The sequence below is a fragment of the Rhinoraja longicauda genome, unplaced genomic scaffold, assembly GCF_053455715.1.
Source record: "Rhinoraja longicauda isolate Sanriku21f unplaced genomic scaffold, sRhiLon1.1 Scf000210, whole genome shotgun sequence".
NCBI lineage: Eukaryota > Metazoa > Chordata > Chondrichthyes > Rajiformes > Arhynchobatidae > Rhinoraja > Rhinoraja longicauda.
The window spans coordinates 127,860-152,861 of NW_027601428.1; the positions used below are offsets into that span (position 1 = coordinate 127,860).

At 44.9% G+C, this 25,002-nt stretch overlaps 1 protein-coding gene across 1 annotated transcript; it reads left to right on the plus strand.

The window, feature by feature from the left end:
- The first annotated feature begins 21,581 nt into the window (after window positions 1–21,581).
- Window positions 21,582–24,638, plus strand: LOC144590564 (putative G-protein coupled receptor 139). Its single transcript, XM_078395089.1, has 2 exons — window positions 21,582–21,639; window positions 23,740–24,638. Exons 1-2 carry the CDS (start codon window positions 21,582–21,584, stop codon window positions 24,636–24,638), a joined length of 957 nt encoding a protein of 318 aa, XP_078251215.1.
- Window positions 24,639–25,002: the final 364 nt, after the last annotated feature.

Consider the following 25,002-nt stretch of genomic DNA (forward strand, 5'->3'; position numbering starts at 1 on the left):
CAGTCATGGTTCGTGGATTTACGCAGTAGCGTTCTAATCTGACGGAAGATTTACTACGCGGGTGCGCTGTTGTGCTGCTTGAGCGACCCAGGCATGTCCTGGAGTTATTGTTCTTCAGCCTCTGTTATTTGCACCCCAGCAGGAATTCTGCGGGATGTGAAACGCTGCCCAGTTGAATGTGACAGTCAGTCTGGAGAGTATATTTCTTGCAGTGAATTACGTTATTTAATTGTTTTAGTGTTTTTATTGTCATGTACATCAAGGTACCGTGAAGCGCTTTGACTTCCATGCTAACTAAATAGATCAGGTCTGCCATAAGCACAATCAAGTTAAACTCAACTCCAATAGCTGGAACAAATGCGTTAATTGGACGTTGGATCCATGTCGAATTTCATGCGTCACATCTCCTCGTCGAGACGTCGGTGTGCCTTCTTGCAAACGCTTGAACGACATATAATTGGTAATATGAATGTCAAGGAACTTGAAGTTCTTAACCATTTGCACATATGCTATAGTCTGATAAGAACAGAAGGGGATTTTCCTAATTATCGTGAATCGAGCCTTCAGGGTTTTGCACCACCCAGTTGATGTCGATGATAAGCTCCTTCGTCTTGCTGACATTGAGGGGGGGGGTTGTTGCCTTGACACCTTGTTATGAAGCTGTCTATCTCCTTCATGGTTCATCATGAAGGTTTACGTATCCTTAACCTGCACACGTAAATTGTCAAATGGTGGGGAAACGCTCGGGGACTTGCTCTCGTTCAATGCTGTCACCGTGTTGAACCACTGAATTCAGCCATGCTTTGATTTTTCTTCATTTTGTTTTCCAATAGGTGTCTCTGGAAATTCTTGTGTCGTTGAGGTTCGCTTTTCAGTTCATAGTTGTTGTCAATATGTGTGGTAATTCGTATTTCATTGCATTAATCAGACAGATCTTAGGTTGATTCTGCGCTCATTTTATTCGTTTTAATCTCACTACGTTATATCTCCGCCACCCCACTACTGAATTCCGCACGAGGTGAACCTGGCGATCATTCCTCGAGGTTTACCTTGCATGTTCTCTTCTCCAATCCTGTGCGTTATCCCTGGTGCAGAATCGCTTTCCATTCACTTGAGGTGGTATTTTGGTCTGATCAACTGTAGTGAAATCGTGGTCATCGGTATCGCACAATTCGCCATTTAAAAAATAAATAAACACCATATGTAAAGAATACCGACATCACTTTCAACAGTTTTACGTTTGAGCGGATATCAGAGGTTTATTTAAACCTATTGAAACAAAGCCGCAAATCACAAGTTTCCACATCTACTCGATTGATGTCAGACATTGGCGTGGCCTGTTATTGGCGTGGTATCAAATAGACACAGCCCACGGCCTTTTCGCCACTGAACCTTTTCCATCCTTCGCTACCCGACCTCGGCAATAGCTGTTACGGCTGCTACCCATCGGCCTCCTGTCTCCGTAAAGGCAAACGGCCTGGTTAATTAGACACAGATTTAGCGCTGGTTTGGTTCCGGCAATGTCCACATTGGTACAAATATCGTCTTGCAATTAATTCAACCTGATTTGATAGAGCATTCTGGAAGTAATTTTATATTGTTGTGCCTCTTGCAGTGCATTTAACGGCGATTGTGATCTTATGCCGCGGAAAATGTGGTCTCGCAATGCATCACTCGCTACCTGGTGCTGATGGCGGCAGCAGACCTGATGGTCGTTTTCGTTACGGTTATAGTGGAGCAGATTAATAATATCTATGTGCTTGTTAACTTCCTATTAATAACTCCGGTGTGCGCTGTAACACTCGTTCTGAGAGTCGCTTCCACGAATTGTTCCGTTTGGTTCACGGTCGGTTTTACTTTCGATCGCTACATCGCCATTTCCTGTCAGAGGCTGCGGAAACAATATTGCACCGAGAGAACAGCGAATGTTGTCGCGGTAATAGTTGGGGTACTGAGCTGTGTAAGGTGCATTCCGTTTTACTTTATGGTGGAACCTTACGAAATAATTGACCGAGTACCATGACGTTGCGTCCGCAAAGCCGAGTTCTATACCTCGTCCATCTACAAAGCCTTCATTTTATTTGACAGTATCATAACACCGCTTTTGCTGATCTGTTTAATCTTGTTCCTCAACGGTTTAACAGTGAGACATATTATGGCAGCGAATAAAGTACGCCGCGGACTTAGGAACATCACCGAGAATCAGAAAGATCCAGAGATGGAGAACCGGAGAACGTCAATGATTTTGTTGTTCGCTCTATCGGCCAATTTCATTTTATTGTGGATGCCCTTCGTATACAGTCTACGATATGGCAGCCAATAAATTACTTCTACACAGACAGATATTTGAATACCCCGATATATATCTCACAACAGTTCGGGTTTATGTTACAGTTTCTCAGTTCCTGCACCAACACGTGTATCTATGGATTGACACAGAGGAAATTCAGGGAGGAGCTGAAGAATGGAATGAAGTACGTCTTTACATTAAACGGGCGGCTTTATAAATAACAAACAAATCTACTGTATCTACAAATCTACTGTTTGTATTATGAAATAAATATTTCAAACTCTTTCTGGATTGCGTAAATGTCTCACAATTTGTCATGTTTGTCAATGAGTACTCTCAATAGGTAGCGCAGCGGTAGAATTGCTGCTTTACAGCGAATGCAGCGCCGGAGACTCGGGTTCGATCCTGACTACGGGTGCTGCACTGTAAGGAGTTTGTACGTTCTCCCCGTGACCTGCGTGGGTTTTCTCCGAGATCTTCGGTTTCCTCCCACACTCCAAAGACGTACAGGTATGTAGGTTAATTGGCTGGGTAAATGTAAAAATTGTCCCTAGTGGGTGTAGGATAGTGTTAATGTACGGGGATCACCGGGCGGCACGGACTTGGTGGGCCGAAAAGGCCTGTTTCCGGCTGTATATATATGATATGATATGATATGATAATACCCAAATCAGGCTGAATAAACAAAGGACAAACACTGGATCCAGCGAAAGAGGGACGAAGTATGCAATTATTAACTCCGAAGATCTATAGTACAAGAAATTTGATTATGTATTTATATGTTTAAATCGGACTGAAGTATTTAGACTTATTTAACAGAATTGGAAAGCTGGGATGGATACAAGGAAATATTTGGACATAAATTGTTTGGAATGAAAAGATCCTGCGTCTTCAGAATTATTCCCATGCATTCCTGCCATTGCTGATCCATCGTCATTCCTGCCGTCATTCCTGCTCGGCTCCACAATCATCTTTAGCCAGTACCTGCCACGCCTCTGTACTCACTTTTGCTCAGCGGTAACACCAACACATCCGACCTCATCTTCTCCCACACAAGTTCAAGGTTGAATTTCATCCTATTATGGTCACTACTTCCTCGTAGCTCCTTCACGTCATACTCCCTGGTCAAATCTGGGTAATTACACAACACTAAATCCAGAATTGCATTCTCCCTGGTAGGCTCCACTACAGGTTGCTCAAATAAATTATCTCGCAGGCACTACGAATTCCCTCTCTTGGGGTCCAGTACCAACCTGATTTCCCAGTCTACCTGTATGTTGAAATCACCCAAGACCATCGTTACGTTGCTTTTTTACATGCCAATTGTGTCTCCTGGTGTAATTTGCACCCACTTCCCTGGTTACTGTTCGGCGGCCGGGGGGGGGGGGGCGGACAGGTTCTGTAAATAACTCCCACCATGTTCTTTTTACCCTTGCAGCTTTGTAGTTCTACTCATGAGGATTATTCATCTTCTGTTCCTATCTCCCCTCTTTTGTGGTTGAGGAACAAAGTCTGTGCACGGTCCTTGCCAACTCCCTCCACAAGTTTCACGATTGCATCAAGAATTGCTCATTTTTCACCTGCACTGAGGATTAAAACGAATTTTCCCCCTTTCCCACTTCCCCTACTGGTATCCTTCTCTCCGGCTTTAAAAGGGTCGGTGTTCAAGAACTTCTACTTTGTTTTTCTTTCTACGGTTCCGAGCATTTCAAGAATCACCACTTTTTCTTCCATATCTATTGCGAAGTTTAACATGGCATGGTTATTCAACAGGAAGCCTTCAGGGAATGAGTTCCCCCATCTCCTTCTCTTCCCCACGCCCACAGACACATCCTAGTGGACACAGAAATATCGCAGGAACATCCTCTCCCAGTCACCTATATATCCCCCGTTTGCCTCCACGCTCATGACCCATAAACAAGTCGCACATTTCCATTTTACCTCCCGGCTCTCCCATTCCCCAACTCGTATCTTTCCTTTCGCCTTTCGCCAGTATTTTGTTGAGGCACCTTTGGCAGCAATTACAGTCTCAAGTCCTCTTGGGCACGACGCTACAAGCCTGGCACACATGTTTTGGGGTAATTTCGCCATTCTTCTCTGCAGATCCTCTCAAGCTCTGTCAGGTTGGATGGGGAGCGTCGATGCACAGCTATTTGCAGGTCCCTCCAGAGATATTTGGTCGGTTTCAAGTCCTGGCTCTGGCTGGGCCACTCAAGGACATTCACATATTTGTCGCGAAGCCACTCCTGCGTTGTCTTGACTGTGTGCTTCGGGTCATTGGCCTGTTGGAAAATGAACTTCCGCCCAGTCTGACGTCCAGAAGACTCTGGAACAGGTTTTCATCAAGGATCTGTCTGTACTTCGCCCCGTTCATCTTTCCCTCGATCCTGACTAATCTTCCAGTTCCTGCCACTGAAAAACATCCCCACACCATGATGCTGCCACCACCATGCTTCACCGTAGGTATGGTGCCAGGTTTCCTCCAGATGTGATGCTTTGCATTCAGGCTAAAGAGTTCAATCTTGGTTTTATCAGACCTGAGAATCTTATTTCTCATGGTCTGAAGGTCCTTTAGGTGCCTTTGGGCAAACTCCAGGCAGGCTATCATGTCCATTTTACTGAGGAGTTGCTTCCGTGTGGCCATTCTACCATGAAGACCTGATTGGTGGCGTGCTGCAGATTAACAGTTGTCCTTCTGGAAGTTTCTCCTATCTTCACTGAGGAACTCCGGAGCTCTGTTAGAGTGACCATCGGGTTCTTGATCACCTCCCTGACCAAGGCCCTTCTCCCCCGATTGCTCAGTTTGGCCGGGCGGCCAGCTCTATGAAGAGTCTTGGCCGTTCCAAAGTTTATCCATTTAAGATCGACGGAGGCCACTGTGCTATTCGAGACCTGCAATGCTGCAGAAATTGTTTTATACCCTTCCCCAGATCTGTGTCTAGACACAATCCTGTCTCGGAGGTTTACGGACAATTCCTTCGTCTTCATGGCTTGGTTTGTTTGCTCTGACATGCACTGTCAACGGTGGGACCTTATATAGATAGGTGTGCGTCTTTACAAATCATGGCCAATCAATTTAATGTACCACTGATGGACTCGTCATGTTGTAGAAACATCTCAGGGATAATCAATGGAAACAGGATGAACCTAAGCTCAATTTTGAGTGTCATAGCAAAGAGTCTGAATACTTATGTAAATGTGATATTGCAGTCATTTGTTTTTAATTACTTTGCAAAAAATTCTATACGTCTGTTTTAGCTTTTTTGTTATGGGGTATTGTGTGTAGATTGACTGATTTTTTTTTAGAAATCAATGTTAAAATAAGTTTGTAATGTAACAAAACGTGGAAACAGTAAGGGGTCTGAATACTTTCTGAATGCACTGTCTATATTGTAAATAACTGCGGTCCCAGCACCGAGCATTGCAGCACCCTACTCGTCACGGTCTTCCTTTCTGAAAAGAACCAGTTAATTCCTATTCTTTGCTACCTGTCTGCTGACCAGTTCTCTGTCCATGTCAACACCCTACCCCCATTAACATATGCACGTATTTATCTCGTGTGTGGGACTTTATCAATTGATCACTGAAACTCCAGAAACCCTACATCCACTGGCTCTCTTTTATCCATTCTACATGTAACATCATCAAAAAAATGCCAGAAGATTGGACAAGCATCATTTCCCCTTCATAAATCCATGCTGACTTTGATCGATCCTGTCACTGCTTTCCTAATGTGCTGCTGCTACACCTTTAATAATCGACTCAAGCATCTTCCCCACTACCGATGTAAGGTTATCTGGTCTATAATTCCCCGTTTTATCTCTCCCTCCTTTCTTAAAATAGTGGGGGTACATTAGCTGCACTGCCATCCACAGGAACTGATCCAGAGTCTAAAGAACATTGGAAAATTATCACCAATGCATTCACGATTTCCGGGGCCACCTCCATGAGTACTCTGGGATGCAGACCATCGGGTCTTGGGGATTTATCTGCCTTGACACCCAACAGTTCACCTAAAAACCATTTCCTGACTAATGCGGATTTCCTTCAGTTCCTCCTTGCCACTCGATCCTCGGTCTCCTAGTATTTCTGGGAGATTGTCTGTATCTTTCTTAATGAAGACAGAGCCAAAGTATTCGTTTAACTGGTCTTCCATTTCCATTTTTCCCATTATACATTCACGTGCTTCTGACTGTAATGGACCTACATTTGTCTTCACTAATCTTTCCCCCCTTACATATGTGTGTTAGTGCGAGTGGTAGAACATAAGGGGGGCTGAATTTCTCTTGAATTCGTGTTGGTGTTGGAGGATGCACCCATGGGGAACTATTGTAGACGCAGAGAGAGCTCCACTGTGACAACACCAGAGGTTAGCAACGAACCCGAGTCTCTGGAGTTTTGAAGCAAGGGTTTTAACAGTTGCGCCACTCTGACGCCCTCAAGGAAATTTTGGGCACCATATCTGAGGACGGTTGTGTTTGCTCTAGAGAAGGACCAGAGGAGGTTTACAAGAATGATCGCAGGAATGAGTAGGATAATAAATGATGAGCGTTCGCTGGAGTTTAGAAGAATGACGGGGAACTCATTGAAAGGTACATCATAGTGAAACGCTTGGATTGAGTGGATGTACAGAAGATGTTTCCACTAGAGGGCGAGACTATGACTAGAGGTCATAGCCTGAGAATTAAAGGACGTTCTTTTTGGAAGGAGGTGAGGAGAAAATTATTTAGTCAGAGGGTGGTGAATCTGTCGAATTCTTTGCCACAGAATGCTGTGCAGGCAAAGTCCGTGGACAGATTGTGTATTACTACGTGTGTCAGAGGTTATGGGGAGTAGGCAGGAGAATGGGGTGAAGAGGGGGAGTTAGATCAGCCAGGATTGAATGATGCAGTAGACTTGACAGGATGGAAAGACGGAAAGAGGAAAGGAAGAAAAGGAGGAAGTGAGGAAATGACGGGAGGAAGGGGGGAGGAGGGGAGCAAGAGAAGGAGAAAGGGAGGAAGAGAAAGAATATGGGGAGGTGGGAGGGAAGGAGGGAAGGAGGGAGGGAGGGAGAGAGGGAGGGAGGGAGGGAGGGAGGGAGGGAGGGAGGGAGGGAGGGAGGGAGGGAGGGAGGGAGGGAGGGAGGGAGGGAGGGAGGGAGGGAGGGAGGGAGGGAGGGAGGGAGGGAGGGAGGGAGGGAGGGAGGGAGGGAGGGAGGGAGGGAGGGAGGGAGGGAGGGAGGGAGGGAGGGAGGGAGGGAGGGAGGGAGGGAGGGAGGGAGGGAGGGAGGGAGGGAGGGAGGGAGGGAGGGAGGGAGGGAGGGAGGGAGGGAGGGAGGGAGGGAGGGAGGGAGGGAGGGAGGGAGGGAGGGAGGGAGGGAGGGAGGGAGGGAGGAAGGAAGGAAGGAAGGAAGGAAGGAAGGAAGGAAGGAAGGAAGGAAGGAAGGAAGGAAGGAAGGAAGGAAGGAAGGAAGGAAGGAAGGAAGGAAGGAAGGAAGGAAGGAAGGAAGGAAGGAAGGAAGGAAGGAAGGAAGGAAGGAAGGAAGGAAGGAAGGAAGGAAGGAAGGAAGGAAGGAAGGAAGGAAGGAAGGAAGGAAGGAAGGAAGGAAGGAAGGAAGGAAGGAAGGAAGGAAGGAAGGAAGGAAGGAAGGAAGGAAGGAAGGAAGGAAGGAAGGAAGGAAGGAAGGAAGGAAGGAAGGAAGGAAGGAAGGAAGGAAGGAAGGAAGGAAGGAAGGAAGGAAGGAAGGAAGGAAGGAAGGAAGGAAGGAAGGAAGGAAGGAAGGAAGGAAGGAAGGAAGGAAGGAAATAAGGAAGGAAGGAAGGAAGGAAGGAAGGAAGGAAGGAAGGAAGGAAGGAAGGAAGGAAGGAAGGAAGGAAGGAAGGAAGGAAAGAAATAAGGAAGGAAGGAAGGAAGGAAGGAAGGAAGGAAGGAAATAAGGAAGGAAGGAAGGAAGGAAGGAAGGAAATAAGGAAGGAAGGAAGGAATTAAGGAAGGAAGGAACGAAGGAAGGAAGGAAGGAAGGAAGGAAGGAAGGAAGGAAGGAAGGAAGGAAGGAAGGAAGGAAGGAAGGAAGGAAGGAAGGAAGGAAGGAAGGAAGGAAGGAAGGAAGGAAGGAAGGAAGGAAGGAAGGAAGGAAGGAAGGAAGGAAGGAAGGAAGGAAGGAAGGAAGGGAGGGAGGGAGGGAGGAAGGAAGGAAGGAAGGAAGGAAGGAAGGAAGGAAGGAAGGAAGGAAGGAAGGAAGGAAGGAAGGAAGGAAGGAAGGAAGGAAGGAAGGAAGGAAGGAAGGAAGGAAGGAAGGAAGGAAGGAAGGAAGGAAGGAAGGAAGGAAGGAAGGAAGGAAGGAAGGAAGGAAGGAAGGAAGGAAGGAAGGAAGGAAGGAAGGAAGGAAGGAAGGAAGGAAGGAAGGAAGAAAGGAAGGAAGGAAGGAAGGAAGTCAAGGAAGGAAGAACATCTCCTGGACATCCAATTACATATGTATCTTATCCCTCAGAATTGTCTCCAGTTACAGAAGTACCAGAGATATGAGTCGTTTACTTGTCTGGCACACCAAATTGCAACATCACGCAATTATTAGGGTTGAATTACATTTGCTATTCAATGGGCCACATTCACAACTGATCTAGACCTTGCTGCAAAATTTGAGATCCCTTATCGCTGTCTACTATGTCACTGGTGATGGTTTCACGTGCAAATGTATCAATAATGTTAACTAAAATGTCATCCAAATCATCAATAAATATAACAAACCACGTGAGAGCCAGCACTAATCCATGGACCACAAAGCCATCCAATCAGACAAAATGACCATTGCACAAATTCCCTTTACTCCTTCCTCCAAGCCAATTTTGAATCCAACTGGCGAACTCGCCGAGTATTGCAGGTGATCTAAACTTCCAGAAGAGCAGAGCGTGTGGGAGTTCTTGAAACCCATATATACACACGTCCACTGCCGTGCCCTCATTCATTTCTTTGGCTACCTCTTTAAAAAACTCTGATTTTTTCGACGCGATTTCCAACGCACAAAACTATGCTGACTATCGCTAATCCATTTGATTTCGAATATCCTCATTTATTTTCAAGGATTCTAGACGCGATAAATAAAAGCTTAGTAACAGCTCACAGCTCGGTCAGTTACTGCCGCCTCTAGAAGTCAACTCCTTTCGACATGTTTGGACCAAGACATTGGGAATTTCTAAAGTCGAGTTATCCCAGAACAGCGCAATCAGTAACCCAAACCTTGACAATAACCCTATCATAATATGATGTATTGCCTTCGAGCAGTTGGGATTTATTCATCTTTCTGTCGGCCATAAATTTGGACAAAATGCTACTGCTTAGGGACTGGAACAATTGGGAATGTGTTTTCAATAGTAATGACGGCAATAGCTGCTAATTTGCTGGTGGCTTTCCAACGTGACCTAACCTGGTTCCACGCGAGTTGCTCGTCATTGGCTTTCCCAAGAGAGTGGCAAGGAAGGGCGAGGCGAAATGAAAGTACAGCGAGATCTGGGTGGCCTTGTACATCAGTCACTGAAAGAAAGCATGCTGCTACAGTGGTGTCCTTGTTCATCGTCACTGAATGTAAGCATGCAGGTACAACAGGCAGTGAAGAAAGCTAATGGCGTGTTGGCCTTCATAACCAGAAGAATTGATTATATGAGCAAATAGGTCTTTCTGTAGTTATACAGGGCCCTGTTGAGACCATACACGGAGTTTTGTGTGCAGTTTTGGTCTCCAAATTCGAGGAATTACATTCTTGCTATTGAGGGAGTGCAGCGGAGGTTGGCAAGGTTAATTCCCGGGATGGTTGGACAGTCATATGTTGAAAGAATGGAGCGACTGGGCTTGTATACGCGGGAATTTAGAAGAATGAGAGGGGACCTTATTGAAACATGATAGATTATTAAGGCATTGGACACGCCAGAGGCAGGAAACATGTTCCCGATGTTGGGAGAGTGCAGAACCAGGGGCCACCGTTTAAGAATAAGGGTTAGGCCATTTAGAACGGAGTAGAGGAAAATCGTTTTCAACCAGAGAGTTCTGAATCTGTGGAATTCTCTGCCTCAGATTGCAGTGGAGGCCGAATCTCTGGATGCTTTCAAGAGAGAGTTAGATAGAGCTCTTAAAGGTAGCGGAGTCAAAGGATATGGGCAGAAGGCAGAAAGGGGTACTGATTGTGGATGATCAGTCATGATCACAGTGAATAGCGGTGCTGGCTCGAACGGCCGAATGGCCTATTCCTGCACATATGTCTATTGTCTATTGCCTATTGTCTATTGTATTTCAAAAGATAGAACAGTAGGTTCAGTTTTCCTTGTTGTGCATTTCATTGTTCGAGACCATTGTTGCCCGAATGTTACTTGTTACCTATCAGACCATTTATTCACAAAATGCTGGAGTAACTCAGCAGGTCAGGCAGCATCTCGGGAGAGAAGGAATGGGTGACGTTTCGGGTCGAGACCCTTCTTCAGACCATCATACATTTCATCTTTGTGTTATCGCATTGAGGCAATACATGAGAATCTGATGGCATTCGTTAATGTCCTAAAATGTAAGCGAAAAAAAAGTGTTAGATCTGCTCGCTCGTATCTATTCCAACGCTAAAGCAACCCGAAAGGAAATCAAACGGGGTGAATCCCCAATACCACCCCTCCCCTTCCCACCTCCGCCCCACAGGAAATCATATTGCTCATTTAACCATTTCGATATTTTAGGTTTATTTTCTAGATTGTACCAAAACACTTGTTTGACCAATGCGCTGCAAAGAGGGAGTTCTGTCTTATTTTGCCTGTCCATTGCCTGGTCTGAGCGACTGGACTCACACAAGATCGTTGACCCTCGGTTGCACCTAATGTTGCGAGTGAATTTGATTTGAAGGAATTCGTGGTATAAATAATAGTTTTCCACCACTGTTCAGTTATATACGGTGATACAATGATTAAAAATTGTTTACAATGCGCGTTTAATCAGTGAGCTGTGGTAACGAGACCAACCTCTAACGAGTTGCCTCTAATAAGCTCAATGGACATCCCTCAGCATTTTAAACGAATCCCCAGTACACATCTGCAGTGCAATATTTTGCATGCCACCAGGTGAGATCGCACGCGGCCATTTATTACATTGCGAGCATTTACTATCCTATACTTGCAGCGGTTGGAATTATTGGTCAGAAAATCAATCCGGATAAAATATACCTGTGTTATTTTGCCACAAATGTTTGCTTTGGTCTAATTAACGCGAATTTATAAGTATGTCTTGTCTTATGTCTGACCAACGTAGAATGAGGACATTGTACAACCAATAATGTGACGGTACCTATTGAGAAGCGTCTTCGTGTTTTCGATAGGGCCTAGCAAGCGCTGGCAAATGGTGGTGCGCGGCAGTTGTCTGTGGAATAAACGTTGATTTGTCCTTGCATCTCTTTCAAACGGCTTCTCGTTCATTTCCAGCACAGTTATTTTGCCATATTAGACCTCATTGAACGCCCCTTTGAATAATTGTCCAAATATCTTTTCAAATTCAAGTGTCAACGTGAAATGTTCCTCCATTATATTGCGAAGCAAAATGTGTTGTTGAGCCAAAACCAAAGAGGCCGACGTCAGGCAACGCCGTGGTAGTAGGAGACTCCATTGTGAGAAGTACGGACAGGGATTTCTGCGGTAACAGACGGGATTCGAGGATGGTGTGCTGCCTCCCTGGTGCCAGTCTCCAGGATGTCACGGTCAGAGTGCAGGAAATCCTCAACGGCGAAGGTGAACAGCCGGAAGTGGTAGTCCATGGCGGGTCAAACGATATCGGAAAGAAGGGGATGAATATTCTGCAGCGTGACATTAGAGAGCTCGGAAAAATGCTGAAAAGCAGGACCTCCAAGGTGGTTATCTCCGGTTTGCTTCCAGTTCCTCGTGCTGGCGAGAGCAGGAACAGGGAGATACAGGACCTGAATGTGTGGCTGAGGAACTGGTGCAGGGGGCAGGGATTTAGATTCTTAGACCACTGGGATCTGTTTTGGGGTAAGAGGGGATTGTACAAGAGGGATGGATTGCACCTTAACAGGTGGGGGACCAGCATTCTGGCAGGCAGGTTTGCCACTGCTACACGGGTGGTTTTAAACGAAATAAGGGGGGGAACGTCAAATGGGATAGTCAAGGATGGAGTTCAAGGGAAAGAGAGTAAAGGGATAGTTAACGACCAGAATTAACGGGAAAGAAAGATCACAAAGAGATAGGAGAGTATGGCCAAGTGTAATAGGGATCGATGTGAAGGGTGAGATGAGTAAGGAATTAAGAGTACTGTATATGAGTGCGCGAAGTACAAGAAGTAATGTAGATGAGATTTAGGCTCAGTTAGAGGTTGGTAGATATGACATTGTGGGGATTACAGAGACATGGTTGCAGGAGGATCGGGCCTGGCGACTTAATATTCAGGGTTATAGATCCGATGGAAAGGACAGGCAGGTGGGCACAGGAGGTGGGGTAGCTCTGCTGGTGAGGGATGAAATTCGTCCCTTGCGAGGGAAGACATAGGGACTGACGAGGTAGAGTCACTGTGGATTGAGTTTAGGAATTGTAAAGGCAAGAAGACACTAATTGGTGTTATCTACAGACCACCCAAAAGTAGTCTGGATGTAGGGTGTAAGATGCAGTAGGAGTTAAAACTGGCATGTAAGAAACGTAATACCACTGTGGTGATGGGAGATTTCAATATGCAGGTGGATTGGGAAAATCAGGTTGGTTCTGGACCCCAAGAAGGAGAGTTTGTAGAGTGCCTCCGGGATGGATTCTTAGAGCAGCTGCTAATGCAGCCTACCAGAGAAAAGGCAATTCTGGATTTAGTGTTGTCCAATGAACCAGATTTGATAAGAGACCTCGAGGTAAAGGAACCGCTTGCAGGTAGTGATCATAATATGTTTAGTTTTAAACTGCAATTTGAGAAGGAGAAGATTAAATCGGAAGTGTCAGTATTGCAGTTGAACAAAGGGGACTATGAAGGCATGAGAGAGGAGCTGGCCAATGTAGACTGGAAAGGGATCATATCAAGATTGACGATGGAACAGCAATGGCAGGATTTTCTGGGCATAATCCGGAAGACGCAGGATCATTTCATTCCAAAAAGGAAGAAAGATTCTAAGAGGAGTAGGAGGCAACCATGGCTGACAAGTGGAGTTATGGATGGAATAAAACTAAAAGAAAAGATGAATAACACAGCAAAGGGTAGCCGGAAGCCAGTGGATTGTGAAACTTCCATAGGCCACAGAAAGTAACAAAACGGGCAATACGGGCTGAAAATATGAAGTACGAGTGGAAGCTGGCCAAGAATATAAAGAAGGACAGTAAAAGCTTCTTTATTTAAGAGAAAAAGGATAGCAAATTCAAATGTGGGTCTCTTGAAGGCAGACACCGGTGAAATTATAATGGTTAACAAGGAAATGGTAGAAGCGATGAACAGGTACTTCGGATCTGTCTTCACTAAGGAACACACACACAATCTCCCAGATGTACTGGAGGACAGAGGATCTAGGGGGGTAGAGGAACTGAAAGAACTTTTCATTACGCGAGAAATAGTATTGGGTAGACTAATGGACTGAAGGATGATAAATCCCCTGGGCCGGATGGTCTGCATCCCAGGTTACTCAGGGAGGTGGCTCTAGAACTAGTGGACGCATTGGTGATCATTTTCCAATGTTCAATAGATTCAGGATCAGTTCCTGTGGATTGGAGGATAGATAATGTTATCCCACTTTTCAAGAAAGGAGCGAGAGAGAAAACGGAGAATTACAGACCAGTTAGCCTGACTTCAGTGGGAGGAAAGATGATGGAGTCAATTATTAAAGAGGTAATAATGGTGCATTTGGATAGCAGGAAAACGATAAGTCCAAGCCAGCATGGATTTATGAAAGGGAAATCATGCTTGACTAATCTTCTGGAATTGTTTGAAGACGTGGCAAGTAAAATGGACGAAAGGGAGCCAGTGGATGTAGTGTATCTAGACTTTCAGAAAGCCATTGATAAGGTCCCGCACGGGAGATTGGTGACTAAAATTAGAGCATATGGTATTGGGGGTCGAGTGTTGACATGATAGAAAATTGGTTGGCAGACAGGAAGCAAAGTGTAGGAGTAGGGCCCTTTTCAGAATGGCGAGTGGAATGCCGCAAGGCTCCGTGTTGGGGCCGCAACTGTTTACCATGTATATTAATGATTTGGAAGAGGGAATTAGAAGCAACACTAGCAAGTTTGCGGACGATACAAAGCTGGGTGGCAGTGTAAACTGTGAAGAGGATGTTAGGAGATTGCAGGGTGACCTGGACAGGTTGAGTGAGAGGGCAGATGAGTGGCAGATGTAGTATAATATAGAAAAATATAAGGTTTTCCACTTTGGTGCAGAAACAAGGAGGCAGATTATTATCTCAATGGAGTTAGGTTAGGTAAGGGGGAGGTGCAGCGAGACCTGGGTGTCCTTGTACACCAGTCACTGAAAGTTGGCGTGCAGATACAGCAGGCAGTGAAGAAATCTAATCGAATGTTGGCCATCATGGCAAGAGGATTTCAGTATAGGAGTAAAGAGGTTCGTCTGCAGTTGTATAGGGCCCTGGTAAGACCACATCTGGAGTATTGTGTACAGTTTTGGTCTCCTAATTTGAGGAAAGACATCCTTGTAATTGAGGCAGTGCAGCGTAGGTTCACGAGATTGATCCCTGGGATGGCGGGACTGACATATGAGGAAAGATTGAAAAGACTAGGCTTGTATTCACTGGAGTTTAGAAGGATGAGAGGGAATCTTATAGAAACATATAAAATTATAAAAGGATTGGACAAGCCAGATGCAGGAAAAATGTTCCCAGTTTTGGGCGAGTCCAGAACCAGGGGCCACATTCTTAGAATAAAGGAGAGGCCATTTAAAACTGAGGTGAGAAAAAGAAATTCACCTAGAGAGTTGTGAATTTGTTGTGCCACAGAGGGCAGAGGAAGCCAAATCACTGGATGGATTTAAGAAAGAGTTAGATAGAGCTCTAGGGGCTAGTGAAATCAAGGGATATGGGAAGAAGGCAGGCACGGGTTATTGATTGGGGACGATCAGCCATGATCACAATGAATGGCGGTGCTGGCTCGAAGGGCCGAATGGCTTCCTCCTGCGCCTATTTTCTATGTTTCTATGTTTCTATTACGTTTTTGCCATTTATTTTAAATCTGTGCGTCCTGTCGGTGGTTCCTGTTTATTGCACTGAACAGTCTCTCTCAATCCCTTCTGGTATCAGGAGGCAGCAGTCATGGACCAGTTCACGCTGACAGAACCGTTTAGACGTTCAGCCAATGGTTCGTGGATTTACGCAGCAGCGTTCTCATCTGACGGAAGATGTACCACACGGGTGCGCTGTTGTGCTCCTTGAGCGACCCAGGCATGTCCTGGAGTTATTGGACTTCAGCCTCGGTTATTTGCACCCCAGCAGGAATTCTGTGGGATTTGAAACGCTGCCCGTGTGAGTGTGACAGTCAGGTCTGGAAAGTTAGAGAACATATTTCAGTGAATTACGCTATTTTATTGTTTTGGTGTTTTTCTTGTCATGTACAGTGAAGCTTTGGCTTACATGCTATCTAAAGAGATCGGGTCTACCATAAACACAATCAGGCCAAACTCAATTCTAAGAGACGGAGCAAATGCGTTAATTCGACGATGGAGCCATGTCCAATTTCTTGGGTCACCTCTTGAAGTAGAGAGGTCGGTGTGCCTTCTTGCAAACGCATCAATTTGGTCGTTCCACGACATATAATTGGTAATATGAATGTCAAGGGACTTGAAGCTCTTAACCATTTGCACTTATGTTTTAGTCTGATAAGAAGAGAAGGAGATGTTCCTAATTCTGGTGAATAGTGCCTTCAGGTTTTTACTCCACCCGGTTTCCTGAAGTCGATGATAGCTCCTTCGGCTTGCTGACATTGAGGGGGAGGTTGTTGCCTTGTCACATTGTTATGAAGTTATCTTTCTCCTTCCTGGTTTATCATGAAGGTTAAAGTATCCTTAACATGAACATAAATGATGGAAAGAAGACATAGTGAAACTACGCTGCACTCTCTCAATACCAATAATGTCCTTCCTCAAATTAGGATATCAAAATTGCACACAATTGCACACACCAGGTGCAGTCTCACCATTGCCCTGTACAACTGCAGTATGACCTCCTTTCTTCTAAACTCAAATCCTCTCGCAGTGAAGACCACATGCCATTAACTTTTTTCATTGCCTGCTGTACCTGCATGCACCTCCTCTTTTCCTAATGTGACACCAGTCAGATAATGTAAGAAAATAACTGCAGTTGCTGGTACAAATCGAAGATATTTATTCACAAAATGCTGGAGTAACTGAGCAGGTCAGGCAGCATCTCAGGAGAAAAGGAATGGGTGACGTTTCGGGTCGAGATCCTTCTTTAGACTGACGTCAGGGGGCGGGACAAAGGAAGGATATAGGTGCAGACAGGAAGACAGTGCGTGATCTGGGAGGGGGAGAGAGGGACAGAGGAACTATCTAAAGTTGGAGAAGTCAATGTTCATACCGCTGGGTTGCAAGCTGCCCATGCTAAATATGAGGTGTTGTTCCTCCAATTTCAGGTGGGCCTCACTATGGCACTGGAGGAGGCCCATGACAGAAAGGTCTGACTGGGAATGGGAGGGAGAGTTGAAGTGCTCAGCCACCGGGAGATCAGGTTGGTTAAGGCGGTCTGAGCAAAGGTGTTGAGCGAAGCGATCGCCGAGCCTGCGTTTGGTTTAGCGAAGGTGTTGAGCGAAGCGATCGCCGAGCCTGCGTTTGGTTTACAGAAGGTGTTGAGCGAAGCGATCGCCGAGCATGCGTTTGGTTTGCGAAGGTGTTGAGCGACGTTCACCTGCACCTCCTCCAACCTCATCTATTGCATCCGCTGCTCTAGATGTCAACTTCTTTACATTGTCGAAACCAAACACAGGCTCGGCGATCGCTTCGCTCAACACCTTCGCCCAGTCTGCCTTAACCAACCTGATATCCCGGTTGCTGAGCACGTCAACTCCCCCTCCCACTCCCAGTCTGACCTTTCTGTCATGGGCCTCCTCCAGTGCCATAGTGAGGCCCACCGGAAATTGGAGGAACAGCACCTCCTAATTCGCTTTGGCAGCTTGCAGCCCAGTGGTATGAACATTGACTTCTCCAAGTTTAGATAGTTCCTCTGTCCCTCTCTTCCCCTCCCCTTCCCAGATCTCCCTCTATCTTCCTGTCTCCACCTATATCCTCCCGTTGTCCCGCCCCCCCTGACATCAGTGTGAAGAACGGTCTCGACGCGAAATGTCACCCATTCCTTCTCTCCTGAGATGCTGCCTGACCTGCTGAGTTACTCCAGCATTTTGTGAATAAATACCAGTCAGATAATAATCTGCTTTCGTCGTCTTGCCACCAAAGTGAATAACCTCACATTTATCCACATCATACTGCATCTGCCATGCATCTGCCCACTCACCCAACCTTTCCATGTCACCCTGCAGTCTCATAGCACCCTCACCGCAGACCACACTGCCGTCCAGCTTTGTGTCATCCGCAAACTTGCAGATGTCACATTTAATTTCCTCGTCTAAATCGTTAATATATATTATAAATAACTGGGGTCCCAGCGCCGAGCCTTGCCGCACACCACTAGTCCCTGACTGCAATTCTGAATAGGACCCGTTAATTCCTACTTTTTACTTCTTGTCTGCCAACAAGTCAATGTCAATGCCCTACCCCAATAGCATACTCTCTAATTTTGCACACTAATCTCTTGTGTGGGACCTTGTCAACGTTTTTTTTTAAAGTCCAGATACACCACATCAACTGGCTCTCCCTCATGCATTATACTAGTTACGTCCTCAAATAATTCCAGAAGATTAATCGTTTGATTTCCCCTTCATAAATCCATGCTGACTTTGACCGATCCTGTCAATGCTTGCCAGGCGCTGGTCAGGCCGCATTTTGAATATTGTGAGCAATTTTGTGCATCATATCTGAGAAAGGATGTGCTGACTCTGGAGAGGGTCCAGAGAAGGTTTACAAAATAATCATAGGAATGAGTAGGTTAACATACGATGAGCGTACGACGGCACTGGGTTTCAATTCGCTGGACTTTAGAAGAATGAGGGGGTCTCTGAAACGTACAGAATAATGAAAGGCTTGTATAGGGTGGATGTGAAGATGATATTTCCACTAGTTGGAGAGTCCATGACGAGAGGTCATAGCCTCAGAATTAAAGGACGGTCTTTTTGGAAGGAGATGAGGCAGTGTATCTTTGTTCAGACGGTGGTGATTCTTTGCTACAGAAGGCTGTGGAGGCAAAAAGTCAGTGGATACATTTAAGGCAGAGACAGATATATTTTGATAGTACGGGTGTCAGAGGTTATGGAGTGAAGGCAGCAGAATGGGATTAGAGTGGAGAGATAGATCAGTCATGATTGAATGGCAGAGTAGACAGTGGGCCGAATGGCATCATTTTACTCCTATCACCTTTTGAAGCGTTGACCTTTTAAACCATTAACCCACCTGCCCAACCGATCAAGATCCTGCTGCAATTTTCCACAATCATATCCGCTCACAATACCACCCAATTTAATGTCGTGTGCAAATTTACTAATCATAACTTGTGCATTCACATCTAAATAATTAATATAAGGCACGAACTGGAATTGGTCTCGCACCAAAATCTGAAGCTTACCATTAGTTTCTAGAGGTATTCAGTGTTATGCGCCGGATATCCAAATGCATGTGTATCGCATCCCTCAGAATTCTCTCCAATAACATAAGTCGTTTCGTAGTCTGGCATACCAAAGTACAATTCCACGCAATTATCAGGTTTGAACTGCATTTGCTATTCTATGGGCCATTTTCTCTACGAATATATATCTTGGAATAAAGGTAGAGATCCCTCCTCGCTGTCTACTATGTCACTGGTAATGGTAACGTGCGCAAATTTACCAATAATATTTACTAGATTGTCATCTAAATCGTCAATAAATTTAACAAACCACGTGGGACCCAGCCCCGCTCCCTGGACCACATCCGTGAACAAGGGCCTCCAATCGGACAAAACGAGCACTCCACAAATGCCCTTTACTCCTACCTCCAAGCCAATTTTGAATACCACTGGCGAATTCACAACTCTCTGGGTGAAAACGTCTTTTCTCATCTCAGTTTTAATTGGCCTCCCTTTTATTTTTATTCTGTGGCCCCTGATTCTGGACTCTCCCAACATCGGGAACATTTACCTGCATCTAGCTTTTCCAGTCCTTTTATAATTTTATAATTGTATACGTTTCTGTACGATCCCCTCTCATTCTTCTAAACTCCAGTGAATACAAGCCCGGTCTTTCCAATCTTTCCACATATGACAGTCCCGCTATCCCGGGGATTAACCTCGTGAACATACACTGCACTGCCTCAAGAGCAATGATGCCTTCCTCAAATTAGGAGGCCAAACCTGCACACAATACTCCAGATGTGGTCTCACCAGGGACCTTCGCAACTGCAGAAGGACCTATACTCAAATCATCTCGCTATGAAGGCCAACATGCCATTGGCTTCCATATATACACACCGTCCACAGCCTCATTCATTTCAATGTTCCGTGCTACCTATCAGACCGTCATACATTTTGCCTTGGTGTTATTGCAATGAGCCATCACTGGACTTCGTAATGGCATTCGTTAATGTCCTTAAATGTAAGCGAATATAGTGTTGAATCTCAACGCTCGCATCGATTCCAACTCCAATACCACCTGAAAGGATGCCTAGCGGCGTTAATGCCTTTTATAAAAACACATGGTTGACCAATGCGCTGCAAGGAGAATGCTCTGTCGTCCTTTGTCTGTCCATTGCTTCTCCTGTGCGTCGGATTCACACAAGATCGAGAACGATCGGCTGCGCCGAATGTTGCGAGTGAATTTGCTTTGAAGGAAGTCGTGATATGAATAAAATGTTTCCACCATGGTTCAATCAAATACTCCAAAATATGGCTATATAAAATCAGAAATTACAACGTTCCTTGCAGGAAAACGATTCAAAGAATAATATCCAACATCGTTTATACTATTACTCGAACAGAGAAAATGTTTTTCGCGGTGATACAATGACTAAAAATAGTTCACTATGAGTGATGATTCACTGAGCTGTGTTACCTCTAATGAGCACAGTAGGCTTTCCTCAGCTTTATAAACGAATCCCCAGAATACGTCGGCAGTGCAATTATTTTGCATGCAATCAGTTCAGACCGAAATGGGATACGCGACCATTTATTACATTGCGAGCATTTACTATCCTATACTTGCAGCGGTTGGAATTATTGGTAAGAAAATTAATCCGGAGACAATATATGTCGTTTCATCCGTGTGTTATTTTGCCACAAATGTTTGTTTTACTGTAACTAACGCGGATTGATAAACGCGGATTGGTCTTATCTCTGACCAACGTAGAATGAGGAAATTGTGCTACAAACAAAGTGACGGAACCTATTGAGACTAGTTTTTATGTTGTATATGGGTCCTTGCAAGCGCTGGCAAATGGTGGTGCGCGGCAGTGGACTGCGGAAAAAACGATGATTTGTTGTTGCATCTATTTGAAACAGCTTTCCGCTCATTTCCAGCACAAAGTTATTTTGCCACATTATACCTTTCAATAATTCGACCGAATTGTTTTGCCACATTAGACCGAATGCCCCTTGGAATAATTGTTCAAATATCTCTTCAAATTCCAGTGTCAACGTGAATGGACATCACCTTTCCTCCATAATGTTTTAGCCATTTATTTAACATCTGTGCGTCCTGTCGGCGATTGTTGCTACTGTACGGAACGGTCTCCCTCAATCCCTTCAGGTATCACGAGGCTGCAGTCATGGACTAGTTCGCGGTGACCGAACCGTTCAGCCGTTCAGCCATTCGTCGGTAATTTGTTCGTGGATTTACCCAGCAGTGTTCTAATCTGACGGAGAATTTCCCACACGGGTGCGCTGTCAACCTGCATGAGCGGCCCTGGCGAATCCTGGAATCATTGGTTTTCAGCCTCTGTTCTTTGTACCGTAGCAAGAATTCTGCGGGATTTGAAATGCTGCCCTTAGGAGTGTGGCAGTGAGGGATGGAGAGATATGGATCATATTTCTCGGCATGAATTACGCTATTTTATTTAGGTTTTTGATTGACATGTATATCAAGGTAGAGTGAAAAGCTTTGACATGCATGCTATCTAAAGAGATCTGATCTACCATAAATATACACGATCAGGTCAATTTCAAATCCAATAGACAGAACAAATGCGTGCACTCGATACTGGAGCCATGTCGGATTTCCTGGGTCTCCGCCGCAATTTCTTGGACAGAGTTTCTGCCAAGCCAAGTAGATGCATCCCGATCAGATGCTCTCCACTGTGTATCTCTAGACGTCAGTAAGAGTAATTGGAAACATCTGGAATTTCCTTGATCTTCTGAAGAAATATTTGGGCCATTATAAATTGTAGGTTATATTTGAAACTCGTGCCCATCTCCACTTCAGCACTACTGATGCCGAATGGAGCGTGAACACCACCCGGTTTGCTGAAGTCGAGGGTTAGCTCCTTCGTCTTGCTGACATTGAGGCGGAGTTCGTTGCCTTGACACCTGTTATGAAGCTCTCTATCTCCTTGATCTACTCCTCATTACCGGATATTCGGTCCACAAGGATAACGTTAACTGAAAACTTGTAAATGGCGGTAGTGCAGAACTGGATCGCACATCATTTAGTTTAGAAGTTTGCGAATGCGTCTTTTATCATACATACATGTTTAAGTATTCTTAACATGCTCACGTAATATTTCAGAAGGTACGGAAACGCCCAGGACCTTGCTGTCGTTCAATGCTGTCAGCACTTTGAACCACTGCTTTCAGACATGCTTTGACCTATCTTCATTTTGTTTTCCATAGGTATCTCTGGAATTTATTGTGTCGTTGAGGGTTGTTTTTCAGTTCACAGTTATTGCCAGAATAGGTGACATCATTCGTATTTCATTCCATTAATCAGACAGATCTTTGGTTGATACTGCACTCGTTTTCTTCTTTCGGGTCTCATAAAGTTATTACTGATTTTGTTTGTGTTTAATTCGTTTAAATTAGAAACATAGAAACATAGGTGCAGGAGGAGGTCATTCGGCCGTTCTAGCCAGCACCGCCATTCATTGTGATCGGCTGATCGTCCACAATCAATAACCCGTGCTTGCCTTCTCCCCATATCCCTTGATTCCATTAGCCACTAGAGCTCGAACTAACCCTCTCTTAAATGCATCCAGTGATTTTGCCTGCACTGCCCTCTGTGGCGAAGAATTCCATAAATTTACAACTCTCTGGGTGAAAACGTTTCTTCTCACCTCAGTTTTAAATGGCCTCCCCTTTATTCTAAGACTGTGGGTTCTGGACTCGCCCAACATTGGGAACGTTTTTCATGCATCTAGCTTGTCCAGTCGTTTTATAATTTTATATGTTCTATAAGATCCCCTCTCATCCTTCTAAACTCCAGTAAATACAAGCCTAGTCTTTTCAATCTTTTCTCATATGACAATTCTTTTCACTTCAAATGGTTTTAATTGAAACTTGTTCCATTGGGCGGGGCAATAACTCGAGAAGGCAATGCTTTGCCTTCACCTCGCTGGGTGGTCCACGGTAGCTCCCGCACTACTGCACACTTCACAAAGTTTCAATGTTATGTGCCTTGATCGACGACAGAAGGATGGGAACAGTCGACACCATTTAGTAAATCGTGGACCATCAGCCGTTGCCGACTATATTTACACAGATTTTGCGTCAAGGGCAATCCAGTGTTTTTTCGAATAGGAGAGATTATGATATCTCACGCTATTCCACTGCTAGCTTACGCATGCGAGTCTGCCTATGATCCCCAAGGTTCACCTTGCATGTTCTCCTCTACAATTCTATGCGAGTTATCCCACGCGCTGAGTCGCTTTCCATTCGTCTCAGATTATATATCACAGTAGTGATGTCGACATAATTGGTTTCGTCCAATGCTGCCTTTTTATTAATTTTATATACCCTTCATAAAGAATACCGACATCACTGTCAACAGATTTACTTCTGATCGGAGATCAGAGGTTTATCTAAACCTGTTGAAACAACGCCACAGGTAACAAAGTTCCATCTCTATGCTCGCCTTAGGTCAGACGTGGGCGCGGCCTGTGATTGTCGGGCTGTGAAATACACACTGTCTACGAACTATTCGCCACTGATCCTTTTCCATCCTTCGCTAGCCGACCTCGCCAATAGCTGTTACGGCTGCTGCCCATCGGCCTCCTGCCTCGGTAAGGCCAAACGGCCAAGTTAATTGGACACAGATTTGGCGCTGGTTTGGTTTCGGCAATGTCCACATTGTTACGTATGTTTTTTGTAATTAATTCAAACTGGTTGGATTGAGCATTTTGGGAGGAATTTTCTATTTTTGTGTCTCTTGCAGTTAATTTAACGGCGATTGTGATCTTCCGCCGCGGAAAATGTGGTCTCTCCCAATGCATCACTCGCTACCTGGTGCTAATGGCGGCAGCAGACCTGATTGTAGTTTTGGTTACGGTTATAGTGGAGCAGATTAATAATATCTATGTGCTTGTTAACTTCCTGCTTATAACTCCGGTGTGCGCTGTAACACTCGTTCTGAGAGTTGCAACCACGGACTGTTCCGTTTGGTTTACGGTCGCATTTACTTTCGATCGCTACATCGCCATTTCCTGTCAGAGGCTGCGGAAACGATATTGCACCGAGAGAACAGCGAATGTTGTCGCGGTAACAGTTGGGATATTGTGCTATGTAAGGTGCATTCCGTTTTACTTTATGGTGGAACCTTACGAAATAATTGACCGAGTTCCATGGCGTTGCGTCCAAAAAACTGAGTTCTTTACTTCGTCCATTTACAAAGCCTTCATTTTATTTGACAGTATTATAACGCCATTATTGCCGATCTGTTTAATCCTATTCCTCAACGGTTTAACAGTAAAATATATAATAGTGGCGAATAAGGTTCGCCGCGGCCTCCGGAACATCACAGAGAATAAGAAGGATCCAGAGATGGAGAACCGGAGAACGTCAATGATTTTATTGTTCGCTCTATCTGCCAATTTCATCTTATTGTGGATGCCCTTCGTCGTACACTCCATGATATGGCATGTGGAAAATTACTTCTACACAGACAGATATTTGAATACCCCGATGTACATCGCACAACAGTTCGGGTTTATGTTTCAGTTTCTCAGTTCCTGCACCAACACTTGTATCTATGGACTGACACAGAGGAAATTCAGGGAGGAACTGAAAAATGGAATGAAGTATGTATTTACATTAAACGGGCGGCTATGTAAATAACAAATAAATCTATTTTGTTCGGTTTTTCGAATAAATATTTGGAACTTTCTGCTTTGCGTAAAATGTCTCACCTTTTTCCATGTTTGGCAGTCGGGTACTGTCAATTCCCATATCCGGCTGAATAGACAATGGATAAAACGTGGGATCCAGCGAAAGAGGGACCAGTTGTGCAATTATACATTTTGAATATCTATAATGCAGGTAATTTGATTACATATTCTTCTGCGTTTACATCGGACTCAAGTAGACAATCGACAATAGACAATTGACAATAGGTGCAGGAGAAGGCCATTCGGCCCTTCGAGCTAGCACCACCATTCAATGTGATTATGGCTGATCATTCTCAATCAGTACCCTGTTCCTG

Coding starts and splice junctions, on each gene's coding strand:
- LOC144590564 (XM_078395089.1), top strand. CDS start 21,582: ATGTCGGATTTCCTGGGTCTCCGCCGCAATTTCTTGGACAGAGTTTCT. Junction 21,640..23,739: donor CAGAGTTTCTGCCAAGCCAA/GTAGATGCATCC, acceptor TGTCTCTTGCAG/TTAATTTAACGGCGATTGTG.